Source organism: Stegostoma tigrinum, chromosome 8 (genome assembly GCF_030684315.1).
Source record: "Stegostoma tigrinum isolate sSteTig4 chromosome 8, sSteTig4.hap1, whole genome shotgun sequence".
Taxonomy (NCBI): domain Eukaryota; kingdom Metazoa; phylum Chordata; class Chondrichthyes; order Orectolobiformes; family Stegostomatidae; genus Stegostoma; species Stegostoma tigrinum.
In genome coordinates this window covers 72,174,777-72,194,519 of record NC_081361.1, presented here as the reverse complement: position 1 = coordinate 72,194,519, position 19,743 = coordinate 72,174,777, and the positions used below count along the sequence as shown (strand labels likewise).

Sequence of the window (19,743 nt, the reverse complement as noted above, 5' to 3'; positions counted from 1 at the left end):
AAAAAAAGTGTGAAGGGAAATCCCTGCTTTGCTTAAATACTGGCTAATGTAAGCATTAAAAATGAAAATTTATATTATTTAGTAAGTTAAGAGAACGCAAGGTCCAGGAAATCCAAAGCAAACAATTTGGTCTTTAGAAAACTGTCTGTGTTAAAACCTGAATTGCTGACTGACAGTACATAATCTGCATAAATATGAGTGAAACTGATTGATGAAATAGGGGGAAGTAAAGAAAAATGGCTTAATCAAAAACTCAACCACTAATCAGTTTGTGAACTGCATGTAGAGTACTATGTACTGCTAATTAAGGTTAAACAAGCAGCATTTTGAGCCCATAAATATATTCATTTTGTCTCATTGCCTCCAAGCATTATTATACAGTACAGCAAACACTAATGACAGCTTTGAGAGAGAGAACGGCTGCGCGATCCTCAAGATATGGATTTGCATCACTGAAACAGTACTGAGAGAACAAGAGTGGTACAGTAGGTTAGATTCAGATTTTTCACACTTGTGGCCTGTCATGATTGAAAGAATGTTATTTACTTTAAACCTTCTTATGTGGCCATTTGATCCTATGTTTCAGTTACTTGCACTAAGGCAATATTCAAATATGTGGGCAGGAACATAACTGAAGCTTGTCCTCTGTGCCGTGCCATATGACTCACTGTGACAATGCTAACTAAAAGCCAACATGCCAAAACAGAATCTTTCCCTATGGGTTGGTGCATGAATGAACCATGTGGACTAAACCCTAAAGGGCAGGAAGGTCCCATCTGGTGAATCCATATTGGCCTCAGAGTCCCTCAGTCAGAAGGGGGTGGGTTTGGGGGGGGGGGGGGGGGGCGGTGAGGAGTCGAAGGTTTCATATAAAATGGCTAAGGTTTCTGGCCCTCTTCATTAGACAGTGAAGCCAGCTGGAAAAACATGTTATTGGTATTTGAGGCTAAGGTTGAAGAACTCAGTTGGTGATGCCACACACAAAATATCACACAGTACTGTACATGAAAATATCCAAAAGGTTTTATCGTGAAATAGGATGCTTTCATACATTTTTTTGTTCACATCAAAAAATTAACACAGTAAAGATGCAAAATACAAAGAAGAAAGCTTGCATTTTACTGTAAATTTAGCTCAAAATGTCAAAATACCTTGTGTTGAAAGCAGTCTTTCTACTATCACCCAATGATTCCAACATTATGTAACCTTACTGCATCAACTGTATCTTCTGTAATAGAGCAACAAAAACTGACAGCAATACAGTATGGATATCTATGTAAATTCACAAAAAGTAGCAACACAACTGCACAATTATCGCATGAAAAGACATAAATTCATCCCTCATTGCAATTTTAAAGAACAAACATCATGTTCTTTCAAAACAACAATAATTTAAAAATAATTCAATAATTCAAAAAATCTTTGTTCATCTTTCCAAACAAAAAGAAAGTATTCAATAACATAAATAATTAGCATTCACAGTGGGAACTAGCTTGCTGCAATGGATGGTGATCTATTTTGAACCAGGAAACAAATTTGCCTACTCTGCTAGTCTCAACATACGTGGGAGCGTGTGCACACTGATCGCCAAAATATAGCAGTCAGGTAGAAAAAAAACTAATGAAACATTAACCTTTACAATCAGAGATTCAAATATTAAGGGGAAGATTCTGTCAGAAGGAATGACCCCAACCTCCCAGGTACTTGGCATTTCAAAGAAATCACTGCTCTCATTCAAACATTTCTGTCTTGAGCCTGCTGCAATGTCCCAACGAAGGAATAACAAGCTCAAAAAACAACACTTTTTCCAATTAGGCATTCTACCGCCTCACAGACTCAACATTTAATTCAGTAACTTCAGAAACTGAGCACTTTATGAATGGCCCCTATTTTTCCTCATATTTTCTTTGCCTCCAACCCATTTTCCCCACAGTCGTGTTGTGTCTGTATCTTGTTTACGTTGCACTTCATAGCAAGAGCTAATTCTCTCTAAATATCACCTGAATTTACACCCTTCTTGTGTACTTTTTTCTTTCTCCACTATAAACAAACACTTTGTTTTCTCCATTTTTTCTATACCACCTGCCTCCTTGCTCCTCCTCAGTCTGTCACAAGTATAAAGTAAGAAAAAAGTATTTTCCAACACTGCAGTTCTGAAGAAGTCATACCAGACTGAAATTTTAGCTGTTTCTCTCTCTACAGGTTATGCCAGACTTGCAGAATTTCTCCAACATTCTGAAGGGGAAAATGCTTTGCTGCAACTATACAAAGGCCTGAATAGGCTAGAACATTTCAAAGACATGGAAGAATTGACCTTGTGGCCAGTTTCATCAGAATGTTATATAATCTCCCTGGAAACGACAGCATTTATTTCATGCTTTTCACAACCACTGTTTGACTCAAAAGTGCAGTTGAACAAATTGACTACAATTCAAAACTATTCATTCTTGTAATTTAGAAAATATGATGGTCAGTTTGCACACAGCAAACTCTGACAAACAGCAATGCGATGGCAACAAGATAATGTTTTTGTGATGTCAATTGAACAGTAGATATTGTTCAGAACACCAGGGATAACTTTGCTGGTCGCCTTCAAAATAGTACCATGGGGATTTTAAAAAAATCTGGTTTGGCCAGCAAGTGGGGGTTTTAGGACTCATTTGATCGACAGCATCTACAATAGGGTTAGTCTTTAGGTTCTCATCTGGCATGCTGACCTTGATTTTTTTTGTCTCATGCCCTGAGGAGGGGCTTGATAGTTTAAGCTATGTAAAGAAGATGCATTCACTTGGCTTACATTCAGAAGTTTACAGAATTGATTTAATAGAGGTTTTAGGAGTTTCAGAAAAATAAGATAAGGTGGATAGAGAGAAGTACAACTTTGTCCAGGTGTAGAAAACATGAGAACAAGGATTTCCAACTGTAAGTGGACAGAAACTTAGAGAAAAACTTAGGAAAACTTTCTTCACCCTAAAGGGCATGCAACTGTGGGTCTGTCTCTTACAGAAAGAGCAGTAGATCCTAGCTCAATTACTAACTTTGAGTCTGAAATTGAATGAATAGTTAAATGTTAATGAATTCTAAACAGCAGCCCTTAGCAAACTGAAGAGCCTGCCACCAACATAGAGTGGGTTGAAGGAGAGAGACAGAAGGTGATACAGGTTGTTGAGGTTTAAGGCCACTGGGATAAGCCCATGGAGGGACTGAGAATCGGTAGAGAACAGTGAAAATACAGCCAAGTGGGGCTCTTTTAAAAAAAAGTGTTACAACTTCTATTTTGGACAGGGCAGAATTTACTTTTTTGAAGGTGATGGATGGAAAGGTTCTGAGGATGACATTAGAGAAAAAGAACCTAGAGGTAACAAAAGAACAGAAATTAGTTTTGAATTAGGGTCAATCAGGAAGCAAAGATTTTGGAATGCAGTGATTAAGCTTGACCAAGTGGCAAATGGGGTGGTGAGGGAAGATATGATTAAGGCACTACTTTTTGTGATTTATATGAAGAGCTTTGTTCTTTTATTAATTCATACATCTGTATGTTTTGCTTTTGGAACATACATAGTTTGACAATTTTGAAAAAGAAAATAAGAGAAGAAGGTTTAGCAGATATGGTTAGACTTGAGAAACAAAGCTGACTAAAGATGGAACTTTTAAGTTTCAAGAAAGAGAAAAAGGAAAATGAGGGGTTAAGAGTCAGGATGAGCAGTGCCCTTCTATCTTCCAAGGTATGCATGATAAAAGAAAACTAAAGTTACTTTTAGCATCTGAACAACTTTACAACTATTGCATTGGTGTTTGTTTCCATGTCATCAAATTAGAAAATTCAAAATCTAACCAACTCAAGTAAATGGTAATAAGTTAATGACCTCTCTGTTCATGTTAAATCAGCTCTTCTCTGCAATCAAGTTCAACAGTACTGATTCAAATATTTTCCCTCATGAAGTCAGCAGCATGATCGATCACTCTGTTTTAATCAACATACATATACATTTGTAGTGCAGCATTTCTGATTGCAGCATTAGAAATATTCTGTTGTCACAACTTGCTCAGTTTCTGTTTTCCTGAAGTCATGGAATCATGTCCTAGGAAAGAGACAATGAGCACCACAGCCCAAAGCTATTTGCTCCACATGGCAGTTAGTCATGCATAAGCAACTACAGGGAGTACTGCTTGGCTGTTGACCCCAGGTCCTTCACAACCAAGACTCATCCTCTGCTTCCCAGACCTCCCATTGTTCAGGGAGAGCTTATTTCCACAGTCCAATCCAGAGAAAGCACAGTAACTGTAGCTTTACAATCCTTGTTCAGCTAACTCAGCATGGAAATGGAGCAACACATGGTACTTCCTAGATAATAAAGTGTGAGGCTGGATGAACACAGCAGGCCCAGCAGCATCTCAGGAGCACAAAAGCTGACGTTTCGGGCCTAGACCCTTCATCACAGAGGGGGATGGGGTGAGGGTTCTGGAATAAATAGGGAGAGAGGGGGAGGGGGACCAAAGATGGAGAGAAAAGAAGATAGGTGGAGAGGAGAGTATAGGTGGGGAGGTAGGGAGGGGATAGGTCAGTCCAGGAGAGACGGACAGGTCAAGGAGGTGGGATGAGGTTAGTAGGTAGGAGATGGAGTTGCGACTTGGGGTGGGAGGAAGGGATGGGTGAGAGGAAGAAGAGGTTAGGGAAGCAGAGACAGGTTGGACTGGTTTTGGGATGCAGTGGGTGGAGGGGAAGAGCTGGGCTGGTTGTGTGGTGCAGTTGGGGGAGGGGACGAACTGGGCTGGTTTTGGGATGCGGTGGGGGAAGGGGAGATTTTGAAGCTGGTGAAGTCCACATTGATACCATTGGGCTGCAGGGTTCCCAAGCGGAATATGAGTTGCTGTTCCTGCAACCTTCGGGTGGCATCATTGTGGCACTGCAGGAGGCCCATGATGGACATGTCATCTAAAGAATGGGAGGGGGAGTGGAAATGGTTCGCGACTGGGAGGTGCAGTTGTTTATTGCGAACCGAGCGGAGGTGTTCTGCAAAGCGGTCCCCAAGCCTCCGCTTGGTTTCCCCAATGTAGAGGGAGCCACACCGGGTACAATGGATGCAGTATACCACATTGGCAGATGTGCAGGTGAACCTCTGCTTAATATGGAAAGTCATCTTGGGGCCGGGGATAGGGGTGAGGGAGGAGGTGTGGGGGCAAGTGTAGCAGGGGAAGGTGCTGGGTGTGGTGGGGTGGGAGGGCAGTGTGGAGCGAACAAGGGACTCACGGAGAGAGTGGTCTCTCTGGAAAGCAGACAAGGGTGGGGATGGAAAAATGTCTTGGGTGGTGGGGTCGGATTGTAGATGGCGGAAGGTAGATGGTACTTCCTGTTTCATGTACTTCAGCTACTCAGCTCAGAAGTACTGAAAAAGAAAAATGTCAGTTAAAATCTTTATATCAAGAAGAAAATGTCAAAAAAGTTAAATTGATGTTAAAAAGCATGAGGTGTTATGGTTCAATAAGTGGGGTGTCGTCCTGTAAGCCAGGTTGAAATTTCACAACAGGACATGTTGGTCATGTCAGCAGCATCATGTTGTGGAAGGTTAAGAATCAAATCTGTTATTCTGTCCAATAGGCCGCTGGCAGGATCTGGAGGGATTTCTGTTCGGCCATAACTGGCAACATGGTACCAGTGCCAGTGGCACCAGCATGTAAAAGGCATGAGGGAAACTACACGCTGCACAGGATAAACAGCTGATGTTTGAAAACAAAATGCAGAATTGCATTCAAATGATATCGTGATAGAAAACGATCAAATGTAATCTGCGAACAAATAATTTGTAACATATTTTATTGAATGCAGCTGAAGCTTACGACGACTTGGCTTAACTTATTTAGCTTGTTTAAAAATGTAATCATAACGAATGGCCTTATTATTACTTAACTTCAACAATATAATTCCCAAAATCATTCAGAGAGTTTGCAAAACATGTTAGTGTTACACCAACATTATAAATTCTTCCTGCCTCGAAGAATTATCATCTTGCATTCTCTTTCTCATCACCCCACAGGAACAAAATAATTTCAAACTAAACCCTTTCTGGAGACTCAAGTTAAACTGAATGGAAAGAGAGGCTAGGCACCACAAATGGGGCAATCACCTTACCAATTAAACTTTTCAATGACTTGAATAACATGCAGCAAAAGGACCCAAGTTTTGTACAGCATCTGTAGTTTAAAAAGTAATATGGAATTATTATGACATTTACTGTAGTAAAGTGTAGGATTCCCAAATGATTTCATGCCTCAATGTCTGGTAAGTCTCAGAGCTGACCTTTGACATGCAAGATTTTAGTCGATCTCAGACAAGCCAATGGTTTGAACATAACACAGCATTTTCAAGATTTGGTGTCAGAAGTTTAAGAAAAAGGTAATGAGCATTCCACTCTTAATCTACACACGATCACATGAATAGTTACATGTTGAGAAGATCATAATATTTACAACTGTAGTAAAAACATCAGTTAACTGCAAGTTTCTTAGTGCACAAGGGAAGAATATTTTGAAAAGGTACTTTGTTATGCATGGTTTTTGTATTTTAGTATGTAATCTTTACTATTAAGAATTAAAATTTAACAGCAGAAAAGGCATTAATGCAACTGAGGCACCTTAAAAGGTTGGTTACTTTGCTTTGACAGGTTAACAGCTAAAAAAGGTTAGATCAGAACTGGCTGCTGTGTTTGCTGCGCTGGACAAATGTTGCTTACACAACTCGAGAGTCCAGAGAAATTGTTTTGTCATAGGATTTGTAGTTAAGTTAGTTAAAAAAGTATTCTGTAAGCGCAAAGAAATTCCAAAAGAAGATTAAACTAAAAGACAAGATAAGGACAATTCAGAGGAAGTTACATCATCATGGACCTGAAAATTAGGATGATTTTCCTGGTTATATTTTATTTGCGTTTACTGGGAGAAGTGAGCTGTAGTTTGAAGCAGGGAGAGTGCTGGTGAAGTATTTCAGTCCCAGGGAATGGGGGTTCATGCAATAGAAAAGGGGTTAGGGTTGAGAAGCAGCTCTGAGAGCTACTGATAGTTCAGTGCTTCTGAAAATAGGGTAAAGGAAGCCCCCACCAGTATTTGCTTGATGCAGCTGAGAATGATAGAAGCTTTGAGAAATTCAGCAGCAGCTCTGTGACACAAGCAGATTGATAATAGCTGAAATTTTGCTGGTAATTAAATTTTTGGAAGCATCCTCGAGATTCCTGACTAACTTGATCTCAAAAGGAAGAGACTGGACAACCAAGATGTGAGGGATTGTTGAACCAGTCCAACTAAAAGGGCTTGGATGGTGACCCAGTTTCAGATCTTCGAAACTGAAGAGTTGAAATCTCTTGCAAAGTAGAAAGTTTTAGTGAGATTTTGTGGCCTAGAAGTCACTAACATTTGGGTTGGATCTATGTTATTGACCGATCAAAGTGATCAACCATTGTTTGTTATTTAATTCCTATTTACCTCATTGTAATCCTGGATGTCATAATCCATGTTGTATATGTAATATTTGGTTTAGAATCATACCTTGTTTAGTCCATCTATTTAAACATCAGGGTTAGGTTTATGTTGTTCACGTTTGTACAATGATTCTTTTGGCACTTGAATTCCACACTGAAATCCTGCTATTCGTTTTCTTTGCTTTGATTTGTTCACACATTTCCCCTATCAAGTCAGATCATAATGATCCAATTTGTCCATTATTCTCAAATGGGATTATATTTTGGGGGCTCGTCCAGGATCACAACACCTCAAATACTAATTGCACCCCTGCAGAAACTAATGTTTTTATAAGGCAACACAAGATTAGGTTAAAGAAACTGCAGTCTGGGTTTGTGACTGCACAAAAATAAAAGAAGTTTAAAAAATGAAATCTCAAGCAGAACTTTGTGGACCAGCTGAAACAGACATATCCCCTGTTACTTATTCTTTCTTGAATAAATAATTATACTTTACAGCTAAACAAAAAGAAGATCCAGCTACAAGTTCTATTGTACAAGGAAGCTCAATGCACAGATTTAGTACGTCTACTAACAGAGTGTATAAAAATGCAACTTACCCTAGCTGTAAAAAATTCAAACGAGACACAATACAGGTGACCTTATTTGCCAGGATTACACTGTTTTAGAAGTATAGTTAACAATGAGGCTATGCTGTTTTTTTTAAATTTATCCATGGCCAAATCATCCAACTTCAGGTCATTTCACTAGAAACAATACTCTTCAAAATATTTGGGTCAAGGCTAAACAAAATCCTACTGTATGCGGCATTGAACCTACCCACTGGCCGTTGTCAGGACTCATTAATGGACAGCTACAGACCAAGGATCAAATGCATCCTGTATGTGACAGCTGATCCACTGTGGATTATTCACATAATTTAATGGCCATACACAGCATGGGGTACAGCTGTCACGCATGAGAGCAAGAATCTGTTTTAGAAACCCAACTCAAATTAAAATATACATAAAATATTAAAATCGAAGAACACAGCAGCATTAAACAGTGCTACGGGAAAGGGGAATCAGCCCATTTTTAAGTAAAAGGAAAAAAAAGGTTAGATGCAAATCCTATTGTCTGTATTAAAAGAAAGCTTTAAGCTTCTACTGACAAACATTCAACTCACCACCAACTCAGAAGAACAGACAACTGAGTTCTGCATGTGCTTTGCAAAAATATGCATTTATTGCAATGCACATGAGATAACTGAAGCTGTATTTGCCAATTCATAGCTGAATTTAAAATGCACTCAGCAGATAAGAATCTTAATTAGACTTGGGCAAGGAATCCCAAGATTGAAGATAAAAGTCAGGCAAGTCAACATTTGTTTTACAAACTTCATCCATTCCCTGCTCCCAGGCGTGTTCTCCGATATAACATGCACACAAAGTGTTCAACATTACAACGTAAAGATGTTATTCGGACACAGAATTTCTGGAAACTTGGAACAAATCAACAGAAGACGACTGGCATAATGCTGATTTTTGGCATAAAAGATCTTTGATGTTCAACCATAGATGGCCATTTCCTCTGATTTTTCTGCTAGATGAGACATTCTAAATCGTCATTGATGATTGTGTGCGCTCTACACCAAAACCCTGTGTCACACATTAAGATAGCTCCAATCCATACAAAAGCTCAAGTTTGCTGTATTTCTGCCAGCTCAAAGCTACATTCCTGAATTTTACAGAATATTATCATATTTCCTCTAATTGGAACTGAAATCAATTTTCTGTATCTTTAAATATACCTTCACAGCACCAGAATTATTCTGATTAAAATTTTAATTTTAATAACTTCCACACTTACTTTCTTAAGCACTGTCTAATTTACATAAATTATATTCGATTATGTAAAAAGTTATGTTTTGAAACAAAGATTGTTTTCAAGATGGAGGATGTGTCAAACAATGACGCCTTCCTGAGACTCTTAAATATGCCAATTTTCACTTGTTTAATATGGGTCACACATTCTACTGTATTCAAAGTTTCTTTTGGATATTCCATTGCAAATCTTTGGTGTAGATATTGGTGTAATCTAGATCCAATATTCACTAACATTTCCAGTAAAGAAATTTAAGCCTGTATTTTTAAAGTATAGCTATTTCTATAACAATCAAAGTACTGGAACAAATCAGCTTCTAATTAGCTATGTGAATTCCACACAAACCTCCCTAATACAAATTATTATAACTAAGCCTAATTTGTTTCCATTTCAATATTCCCTACTCCACCCAAATTCCAATAGAAACCAGAATAAACTCATGTATTAACAAATTAATCTTTTGGCACAGAAGTTTAATCTGGACGACATAGCTGAAATAACTCAAAACAGCTTTGACTACTATCAGAGGTATAGCATTGAATGAGCACTATTAGCTACACTTTTCTCAGAGAACATTGCCCACATGACACAGGCAGGTGAAAAACTTCACATTAATACTGCACAACAAATCAGACAAAATGAAGAAGTATGTATCAGGAGATCCACGTGCATACGTCACAATAAGTACAGTATGCATATTCCAATATTTTCAAATTTTATCTGGTTTATTTCTGTTTTTAAACTCATCTTGTAGGTCAAAGAAAGTGATTTTGCTGAGCCTTAATCATCACCCTCAGACGTTTTTTTGCAATTCAACTATAAATGACAAATGGGAAGATCTGCTTCTCTTACTTATTTAAACTAATTACTGAGTGTGTTCTACAAAGAACCTTATACCAAGGATACTTTTAAAGTTGCATTGTTTTATTTATACCTGGGATGTGAGGTATCATGGCTAATGCCCACTTTAAAAGCTTGTGTAGATTTTTTTTTGTTTTAAACGAGTATTGACATTATCACTTTGGAGATTGAGGATGCCAGGCACCACAGGCCTGGTTCCCTTGCGTTCTATCCCCAGATACTGTATTACCATTGAAAAACAAATACTTTCACACACATGGAATTATTCATTGTTTTAAAATGTCAAGATTGAATCATAGCAGCAGACCTCAGCAGAAGTCACGTTTTGAGTGAAAGCCAGCAGGACAAAGCTGCCAGTTTCCTGTGTGAAAATTAATTTACTTGTTATATTAATTAATTTAATTGTGCATGTTTATCCCTTTAACATAAATAAAATACTGACACTACTATGAACAAAGTATTTTATTTCTATACTAAGGTTAAAAAAGGTATGGGACACTAGCCAATGCTCCATTCTCCCATGACAAAATGGCAAATTATTTCTACACATACTGACATGAGTTATTAATCCTGCAGTGCAAATATTATCAAGCATCAAGACCAAGCAAACCAAATGTTGAAATATGCTTTTATATCTGAAATCCCAAAAACAATTTTAATAAATAGACTGCCTTCCTTTCAAGGCAGTAACCTAATCAAGGAGTTCAGACAGTTGTGACAAGCCATTTGAATTTTATCATCTGATTCTTGATTTATTATGTTTTAAAGACACAGAAATAGGATTAGCCCATTCAGCCCCTCAAGTATCCTCCTATATTCAATTTGAGCTTGGTTGATTTGCACAGCAATTCTATTTTTCTAATTTTGTTTCATAATGCTTGATTCCCTAAATCCACGAAAAATATATCTTGTCTTCAAAACTCAACATTCCATCAATCTCTTTGGAGACAGAGTGTACTTTGTTTTAAACTATCCTTTGTGTTTCTCAGAATAGCCAAAATAATTTTAAGATGATGCTGAGCCCTTGTTCCCAATTTTCTTGCCAGCGTTCATAGCTTCTCCATATCTACCTTTAACAAAATCTTGCAGCCAACTCAAATCAGTTCATTCCACAGGGTATGGACTTATTCAAGGTAAACACAATCAGAATATATGCAAAATGTCTGCATGCTTTAGTTCTGGTAACAACTGCCAGTATCTATTGTTCTCTTAAGATAAATATTATGTTAATGGAATATTGTACAGAGTCAGTTGTTCACATGAAATTCTAAATGAACATAGAACATAACAGAACAGTACAGGCCCTTCGGCCCTCGATGTTGTGCTGACCTGTCATACCGATCTCAAGCCCATCTAACCTACACTATTCCATGTACATCCATATGCTCATCCAATGACGATTTAAATGTACCTAAAGTTGGCGAATCTACTACCGTTGCAGGCAAAGTGTTCCATTCCCTTACTACTCGGAGTAAAGAAATTACCTGTGACATCTGTCCTTTATCTTTCACCCCTCAATTTAAAGCTATGTCCCCTCGTGCTCGCCATCACCATCCTAGCAAAAAGGCTCTCCCCATCCACCCTATCTAACCCTCTGATTATTTTGTATGTCTTAAATGAGCCCCATTTTCAAACTGCATTTAGAAATATGCACTTCTACTTCTACGTAAAAAGAAAACAATGCAGTCTATGTAACAGAAATTGTTAATATTATAGGCTCTTAATGTCTTAAATAGGATAAACTATTACATAAGCAGCTTTTTCCTGCTTCTTTAAAAATGTTACCATTTTGGTATTCCCAATAGCTCATTGGCTAAATGCACTGCCTATTGTGGTGCTGAGTCATATACACAAAAAAACATGCCAAGTTTGATCAGTGGTCTGTGGTGGATTAACTCTTAGCTGGACTGTGATTGGGTCCAACAACTGTCCCCTGTGTGCCTGGGTATGGAAGAAATATTGGAAATAGCAGCCAGGTTTCCCAATCCGTATGACTAACCAGTGACCCCTGCTGGGAATGCATGTGTAGACAGACATGGACTTGGTCGCAATTCTCCACTGGCCTTGCTGATATTCACTAGGCTCAAATGAACAATGGCAATCAAGACATTTTGTTTAAAAAGCGCTACAATTGACATTGCTTCAATTAAATTGTAAAAAATAAATTGTTAATTTAGGAAGGATCTTATTGTAATATTAAGCCTTTAAAATATCACACCAAATGCTTCAAAATCCTTCAAAAAGAGACAAAATACATTTCCTACATTCTAGGGCCATGAGAACAAAAGATATTTCTTCACGTGAAAATATTTGCTCTTAATATGCAATTACATTTTCACACAAACACTAATGATGAGAGGCAGTCCTGTGCTAAAAAAGAAGACTGTTTTTTTCCCCTAATCAGATCAAATCCTTTTACTTATTTTTGTTATCTAAATGGGATCCAGTTTGAACGATGTCACTCGATCTCATCCCACTGACTGTTCAATCATACGTCCAGCTGCAAGTTTGATTCAATTTCCCAGTTTTTAGTTCTTCTCCTTCTCCCACACTTTGCATTTTTATGCAATTACAATGTAATGCAGCACTGCCCAGACATTAAAGAGTTTGAATTAATTTATTTTCTTCTAAAGTCCTCATTGCAAATACAAAAGCAGTTTTTATTTTAGGCAATTTGCTGCAGTTTTAAGTTTACTGCATTATTCTTCACCCAAAACATCAAGCAGTCACCGCCCTCCGGCCCCTTTTACACAACCAGTGCATCCTCTGATTTGCTGAGTCTGGTCATGCTCAGAAATCGTGCCTATCTCGAAGTTAAAGCACAGGCACAGCAAATGAATCTTTCTATCGAGGGCTATACCGTCTGATTCAACAAATCATGATCAAGATAGCGTAGTTTCTCCACCAAGTTTTAAATCATTTTACATCACATCATATTGATCTCCAGGTGTCCAACATTTTCACTTTGACAACTGTTAATACAATTGTACGAGAGATAGCAAACATTGTTTATCAATTTTAACCACAATATAATCAAAACTTGCTTGGTAGCTATTCAATGAGATAATCAAGCACAAATGCTAACTTAAATTTTATTTACTGATTACAAATAACAGCTGGCGTACGCTGCACTTTTTAATCAAACAACTGGATTCACTCAACTCAGCATTGTCTAAAATAGTGGAGCGGATTTTTAAATTTTGGGTGCATGAAGTCTTTCCGAATTGGCACAATCCAGCAATCAGAATTTTAAAATTCTTTCCTACATTCAACAGCAGTAATCTCCTCTGTTCTAAGGGTCACTGGACCTGAAACATTAACTCTGGTTTTTCTTCTGCTGCCAAACCTGCTGAGCTTTACCAGCAACTTCTGTTTTTGTTCCTGGTTTACTGCATCTGCAGTTCTTCTGGTTTTTATTTAGCAATAACATGGTGCAATTTTATTCTTACAGCTGAAAATGTATTTGTCATGAAAAGTAAGCAGATTTATTCAGAGTCCACCAGCTGAGTGTGAACTAATTTTAAACAACTGAAATTGACTTAATTACATAGCTCATTTGTACAGCATCTAGTTTCTAACTAAATTAAAACCTTAAATATTTGAAAAAAGGTAACTAGTAGTGACCTTGAATCTAAAAAAGATTTAATCTAAGTACCTTCTCAAAGGCCAGCAGAGATAATTAGCAGAAACTGGCTACCATGATTAATTTCATTTGAGGCTGGCATCAACTTTGAGAATAGGAATAGCTTCCACAATATGCTCAATAAACCAGCACAAAAATAGTTCAAAATCATGATCTGTGCTCAACATATTTCAATTGTTTGCTGGTTTAGTCAATATCAGACAAAGCACTGATTAAAAAAAAAAGAGGTAATCCAGCAGAAACTTCAGAATACCACATCCAAATATATTTTCTACATATTCCAGTAATTCATGTCTTTACTACACTTCCCACACAGAAGACTGAAACAGATAAGCCTGAAACAGATAAGTTTACTGTAAGGTGATAAAATTAAAGAGGTCATCCAGAGAAATTTAAGTACTACAGCCAGGCCTTACCACCACTTCGAAACAAAATAAGTTACAGCAAATGGAGCAGTCTTTGCTTTATGCAGTAAAAACATGTAGACCAAAAAATGCTGAACTGTCAAAAATTCAGATCAATATTTTTGTTTTGACATGTAAGCAACTGTAAAATCTTTGAAGAGAGGAGGGGTCATTTAAACCTATAGCAATTACTTTGTTCAACTTTAATAAGGCACGCAAACACCACCTGCAATACAAAAAAATGCTTTATCACACACCTTTGCTGTAATAAACTGCAGGCTGTGACAAAAAAGATCCTATTCTAAATATTTGCAAATGTCTCTGAATAATACTGTATTGTAACAATAACACGTTTAAGATGTCAAAATACTGAACTTAAATCCATTTCATTATTGATGGCCTGCAGCTCCCCTCTTTTACAAATTTACTGAGCTTCGTGCATTATCATCAACAGTTTAATCTTTTATTTCTCCTCTCACAACCATTTGATACTAAATCATTGCTATTGTAAGTTGCATACTTGCCCGACTAACAGACCTAAAAGAGACTCAAAGTATTAAAACCATTTGCTTTCAAAAAATATTCTCAGCTTTCAAAGTTTTGGCTTCCACAGTTTTGCCTTCCACAAAGAGCTTCAAAATTATCCTCATAAAATTTAAAAACCTGAGATTAATTCATTTTTTGAATATATAGAATTAAAGAATTTTGGTTACTACACAGAATAATGCGTATATAGGATCTTCAAAATGAATCTAAAATTTAATTTTGATGTAGAAATGCATTGCTTCAAATCTGGAACATTTCAATTTCTAACTGTTCAATGCTTTAAATCATTCATAACTTGGTCATTTCAAAAATAATCTTGCATTTCTGCATGTTCAAATATACTGAATAATTTGTGTAATATTTGCATTACATAGCTGTAATTATTAGAATATAAACAGCAAATTCAATTTTGTCTAACTGTCAAGGTGTTCACCTGAACTATTCTGAAAACTAACTACAAAAAATAAAGACCTTAATTTATTTGGCATATTGGCTGTAAGGTGCTTTGAGAAATCCAATGGTTGTCAATTAAGTGCATTTGACTTGCGATCATGTTTGTAATAGACGATTAAAAACTACTTTCTGGAAAAGGTTTCTCAAATTCATCTTGTACAGGAAAAAATTCCGTAGCATTCTTATTCAGAACATAGATTCTGGGCTGGAACTTGGTACAAGCTGAACCACTATACCAAAAAACCTTCTATAATAGAATAAAACAATATCCAAAACATAAATTGTTTCCAAATATTTCACATTGAAATATTTACCAATTAAAATTTTGTTTACATGAAACAAATTCCTTTGATGGCTCAACAAGTTCACTCAGTAAGTGATTGTGTCATGCAGATCAACCTCCCACATTCAGTCTCCAGATTGCAGAGTGTTAGCTGAACTCAGTCTGGACACCAACAACTGCACTTTAATCAGTTTCTGTACCCCTAGGATAGGCAAGGGAAAAATCAACCAGGTGCACTCCTTCTGATTGCTTTTCAATGATCCCTACTGGATGTGTGTGGCCATCGAGGTCCAACTATATCCTTCACCCACTTGCTGTAAAATGGTTTTGTGAACTCTCCCTGCCAAGGCTAATACATGGACACTTAGTGAGATACTGGAGATCAAGCAGTTTCTCAAAAATCATACAAAATGCAACAGATACATATCCCCAAGAAAGGGGAATGTGTGAAAAAGATAGAAAAGACTATTCTTAAAACCAATTTTTAATGTGTGTCAATGGGAAAAATGCAAATAAAGATGTAAAGTCATTTGCTAAATTAATAGATTTTACATATTTCATTGGCAAACAGCTTAACATAGTTAGCTATTCATCAATTTCTATTTTAAAAAATATTTATGTGGCCAAAATAATCAGGTGCATATGCAAACAGGTTTCTTGCCAATCTAAGAGGATTTTTTTTTCAGTATTCATTATTTAAAGTATCTATCTGAAAAATAAACACAACTGTTCTTTCTTCAGCAAACAGCAGGCAATGCTGTCAAATATTTTAAAATGCCTTCTGCTGCTCTGGATATGTTCTGAAAGAGAAGGAGCCTTCCTAATTTAGCGATTATGTGAACATTGCAATCTACCAGGAAAAATAAGTCCATAGAACCATGTCATGGACAAGAATTAAACTATCGCTTATTGTTATCACAAATTTGAGAATTTGTATTAAAATTGAGTAAGCTGCAAAAGGAATAATGAATTACTTTATAACCATATTTCAAGTTAAATAAAGCCCTAGAAAGGAAGTGGTTAGAGCAGGAATTTTGCAAGCCAAAATATTCTTTAAATTGAAATTTCTTGTTTAAATATAGTCATCCTATGTATAACAGTAATTGCCTCCCACCTCCAAATCGGATTACTTTGCACGGTGTACTGGAAAATTTGCCATTCGCACGAAAGTGCCCATTCGATCACCAGAGCTCTCCACTAACTGATCACAAATTAAACTACCGGAAAAAACTTCAATTTTCTCCTGCCGAATCTTTGCAAAGCGAGAAACGCACCCTTGCTAATGTTCTTTGCGACACTCAAGTCACGCATCCTTTTATTTGTCAATGTCCTTCAAAACAGCTGGCCAACCTGGAACCCCAGGTTGCGAAAGCCCTCGCTTTGCGGAAGCGCAGCAGCCGAATAAAGTGGCCGAGCCCATTGGCGAAGCGTCAAGCGCAGACCCCGCAGCAATGTCTCAAAGCCCAAACGCAAGTGACGACTGATAGCGAAAAAACAAAACAAACACAAACATCTGTCTCCTCCTTCCTCTGCTTTCTGCTGTCTGATTCATAATATATTAATATTTTTTTAAAAGTTAGGGCAATGCACAAGTGCAAACTTGCAGGAATTATGCAGTTCCAGTCAAGTTGTTTCACCTCTCAAATGTTCAAACATCACTCGGGTGTTTTCCAAGACAGCTTTCAGTACAAGGCACATTTTACGGTTGAAAATGCAGACAGAGAAGCTTACTGGTAAAGTTCTTATAAATAAAAGTATCATCTCAAACGAGTTCGTCTTGCCTTTTAAAATATTCTTTCCTCGTAGAGCTCAAGGAGAAAAGGAAAATTAAGTCAAACTAGGCAACTGTAACAAAAACAAAGTGAAAAGCCTCGGTAATGTATCATCAAAGGATTCATCCATTTGTTCAGTTCGCTACCGTCAATGAGATTCAGAAAAAAAGGCCAAATCGCCTTTGGAATAATGCAAATATTTTTCTGAGGAACGCAACAAAACATTAGAAATGACAAGATTATCGGCCTGTAACAAAAATAAAAACAAATCAACTTGACTGTGAGACAAATGGTCAATGTTATTTGACCACTCTTCTCCTTTCTACACCTCCCCCCCACCCACCTTTTCCTTGGCATCATTACAGAGAGAGATGATCCTTATTATGGAAATTGCAATGCTCCCTTCCTCTCTTTCATTTCCTTTCATTCCTGGTTTCGCTCTACCGGTCAGCGGTCATTTCCAGGAAAAAAAAGTCGAAGCGTTAACCTCTCTCCAAACATCGACATACTATAAAGTCATAACTACCAGCCTTCCCCGACCAAGATGTTAATAACTATCGCCATTTGAACTTGTTCCTGTTTATGGGCGTAAATGCTGGAATGGCATTTCCCCCTCTAGTCAAGAACATTCCTGACAGGCAATTTGCAGCGTTATCCTTTTTGACAGCTCAACACAATTAAAATCACCGCAGATTATGTTTTGTTTTCGTTTACGCGAGAGAAAATAGCGAGCTACATTTTTTGTTTGCCTTCACAAAGCTGTAATCCAAAGAGGCAAAGCAAAAAAAAATGTCCATGACTTTATCTAAATTATGGCACACACCTTTCCCTGGGACCACAGCGTCGCTTTTATTTATCTCCCCGCCCTCTTCTAACCCTAAATCAACACCCCCTCCCTTCAAAGCCACTCTTCCCACGATTTAAAAAAAACACAGCGACATCGACAAAGGCTATAAATACATCCTTTTGTGGCATCAAACGTCAGGCAGTTTCGTTTTAATTTTTCTCAACTAAGCCAAAGCTGCAAAGCTAATTCCTACAAAAAGAAACTATTCAAACGTTGCGAGGTAAAAGTAGGATTTTGTTTTGCAGACAGTTGAAAAACATTCTCCGGAGTGGCAATGCAAACGGAAGTGTCACTGGACTGAATCCATTTTTGTGGTGATGGTGTATTTTTTTTTATTTTTTTGGAATCTCACTCACCTACTTGAAGAACATTTTCCACACAACCGCTCTCCAGCAGTTTAATGCCTCTCCTAAACGGGAGGCGATTCTCATCGTCCCCGGGCACGGCTGCACCTCCTGCCGCGGCGGCGGCTGCCGTCTCCTCGGGAGAGTAGTAGTTAAAAGACGAGTACATGCAGATCTCCCTCTCGTTCCTGGGGAAAGACCAGTAAACAATTCGTCTCTGGACGGGCTCGGGGATGCGGGAGAAACGTTCCTCTACTTGCTGAAAGGGCCACTTCTCCGCCACCATTTTAGCGCTGGCATCCAGGAGAGACTCCGGCTGGTGTGTTCTCCCAGTCGGTGCGGGTTTCTGGGACGATCTGGAAGCGGGGAAGGGCCTGGAACAGAGACGCTTTGCCGTCAGCTGAGCTCTCTCCTCCGCCATGCTGGCCCAGAGTATCGACAGGGAAAGTATCCACCAGCAGCCCGCACCGCTACAATGTTGCTTCTTTTTATTAACACAGCATTCGAATCCTCCACACTCCGCACAGCGCAACCAAGCCTCCCCGCCCCCCCTCCTTGCCTTCATTGGCCACAGCTGACTAGCCCAACCGCCTCTGCGCCTTCCCATTGGTCGTTATGACCGTCAATCACATTGGAAAGACGGCTGGCACGTTTCTCCTGTGTCTCGCCTGTGGAGACTGTCCCCGCCCCTCCCGGGGTTCGAATGGTCAATCGCCGTGCCAATCAAGAGCTGTCACAACCATGGAATTTTTGGTGCGCGGCCCTTCCATGCCATATAAGGAGCGTGTGCCTGAATAGGGAGCCGGCTGTCACGCGGTTCGAGGTCATGCTGCACAAAGAGCCGCCAGCGGGCCGGGCGCCTCTGGTTCCACCCCAGTCTGGGACGCGTGACAAGTCGGGAGCAAGGGAAATCCTGGCGCCTGTTCGCTTTCTGCTTGATGTGTGACCTCTCGAGGTTTAACGCTTAAGTGATGCACCAACCATAGAACGCTAGTCCGCGATCTGACTTCTAAGTCAGAAGGTCGTCGGTTTTAAAAAGATTCCCGACACTCGGGATGGACTGATGAAGTGTCAGACATACTATTTTTGTTTTCGGATGAATGGGTCAAGATCCGGCCTGTCCGCTAATGGACTCAAAGAAAGATCTCAGCACGGAAGAGCCAAAGAGTTATCCCCAGTGTACGAATCAACGTTCAGCCCTCGACCAACTTCATGAAAGAGCTTTTTTTGGTTATTTCTTAACAAGTTAGGATCTGAA

General features: G+C 38.5%; 1 protein-coding gene across 1 annotated transcript in view; it reads right to left on the bottom strand.

Moving 5' to 3' along the window:
• zswim5 (zinc finger, SWIM-type containing 5) overlaps positions 1 to 19,020 on the bottom strand; it is a 243,479-nt gene extending 224,459 nt beyond the window's left edge. The window contains exon 1 of the mRNA XM_048539381.1: positions 18,498 to 19,020. Coding sequence (XP_048395338.1) covers positions 18,498 to 18,906 — 409 coding nt within the window. The 5' untranslated portion in view covers positions 18,907 to 19,020. The remainder of the gene's footprint in view (positions 1 to 18,497) is intronic.
• Positions 19,021 to 19,743: the final 723 nt, after the last annotated feature.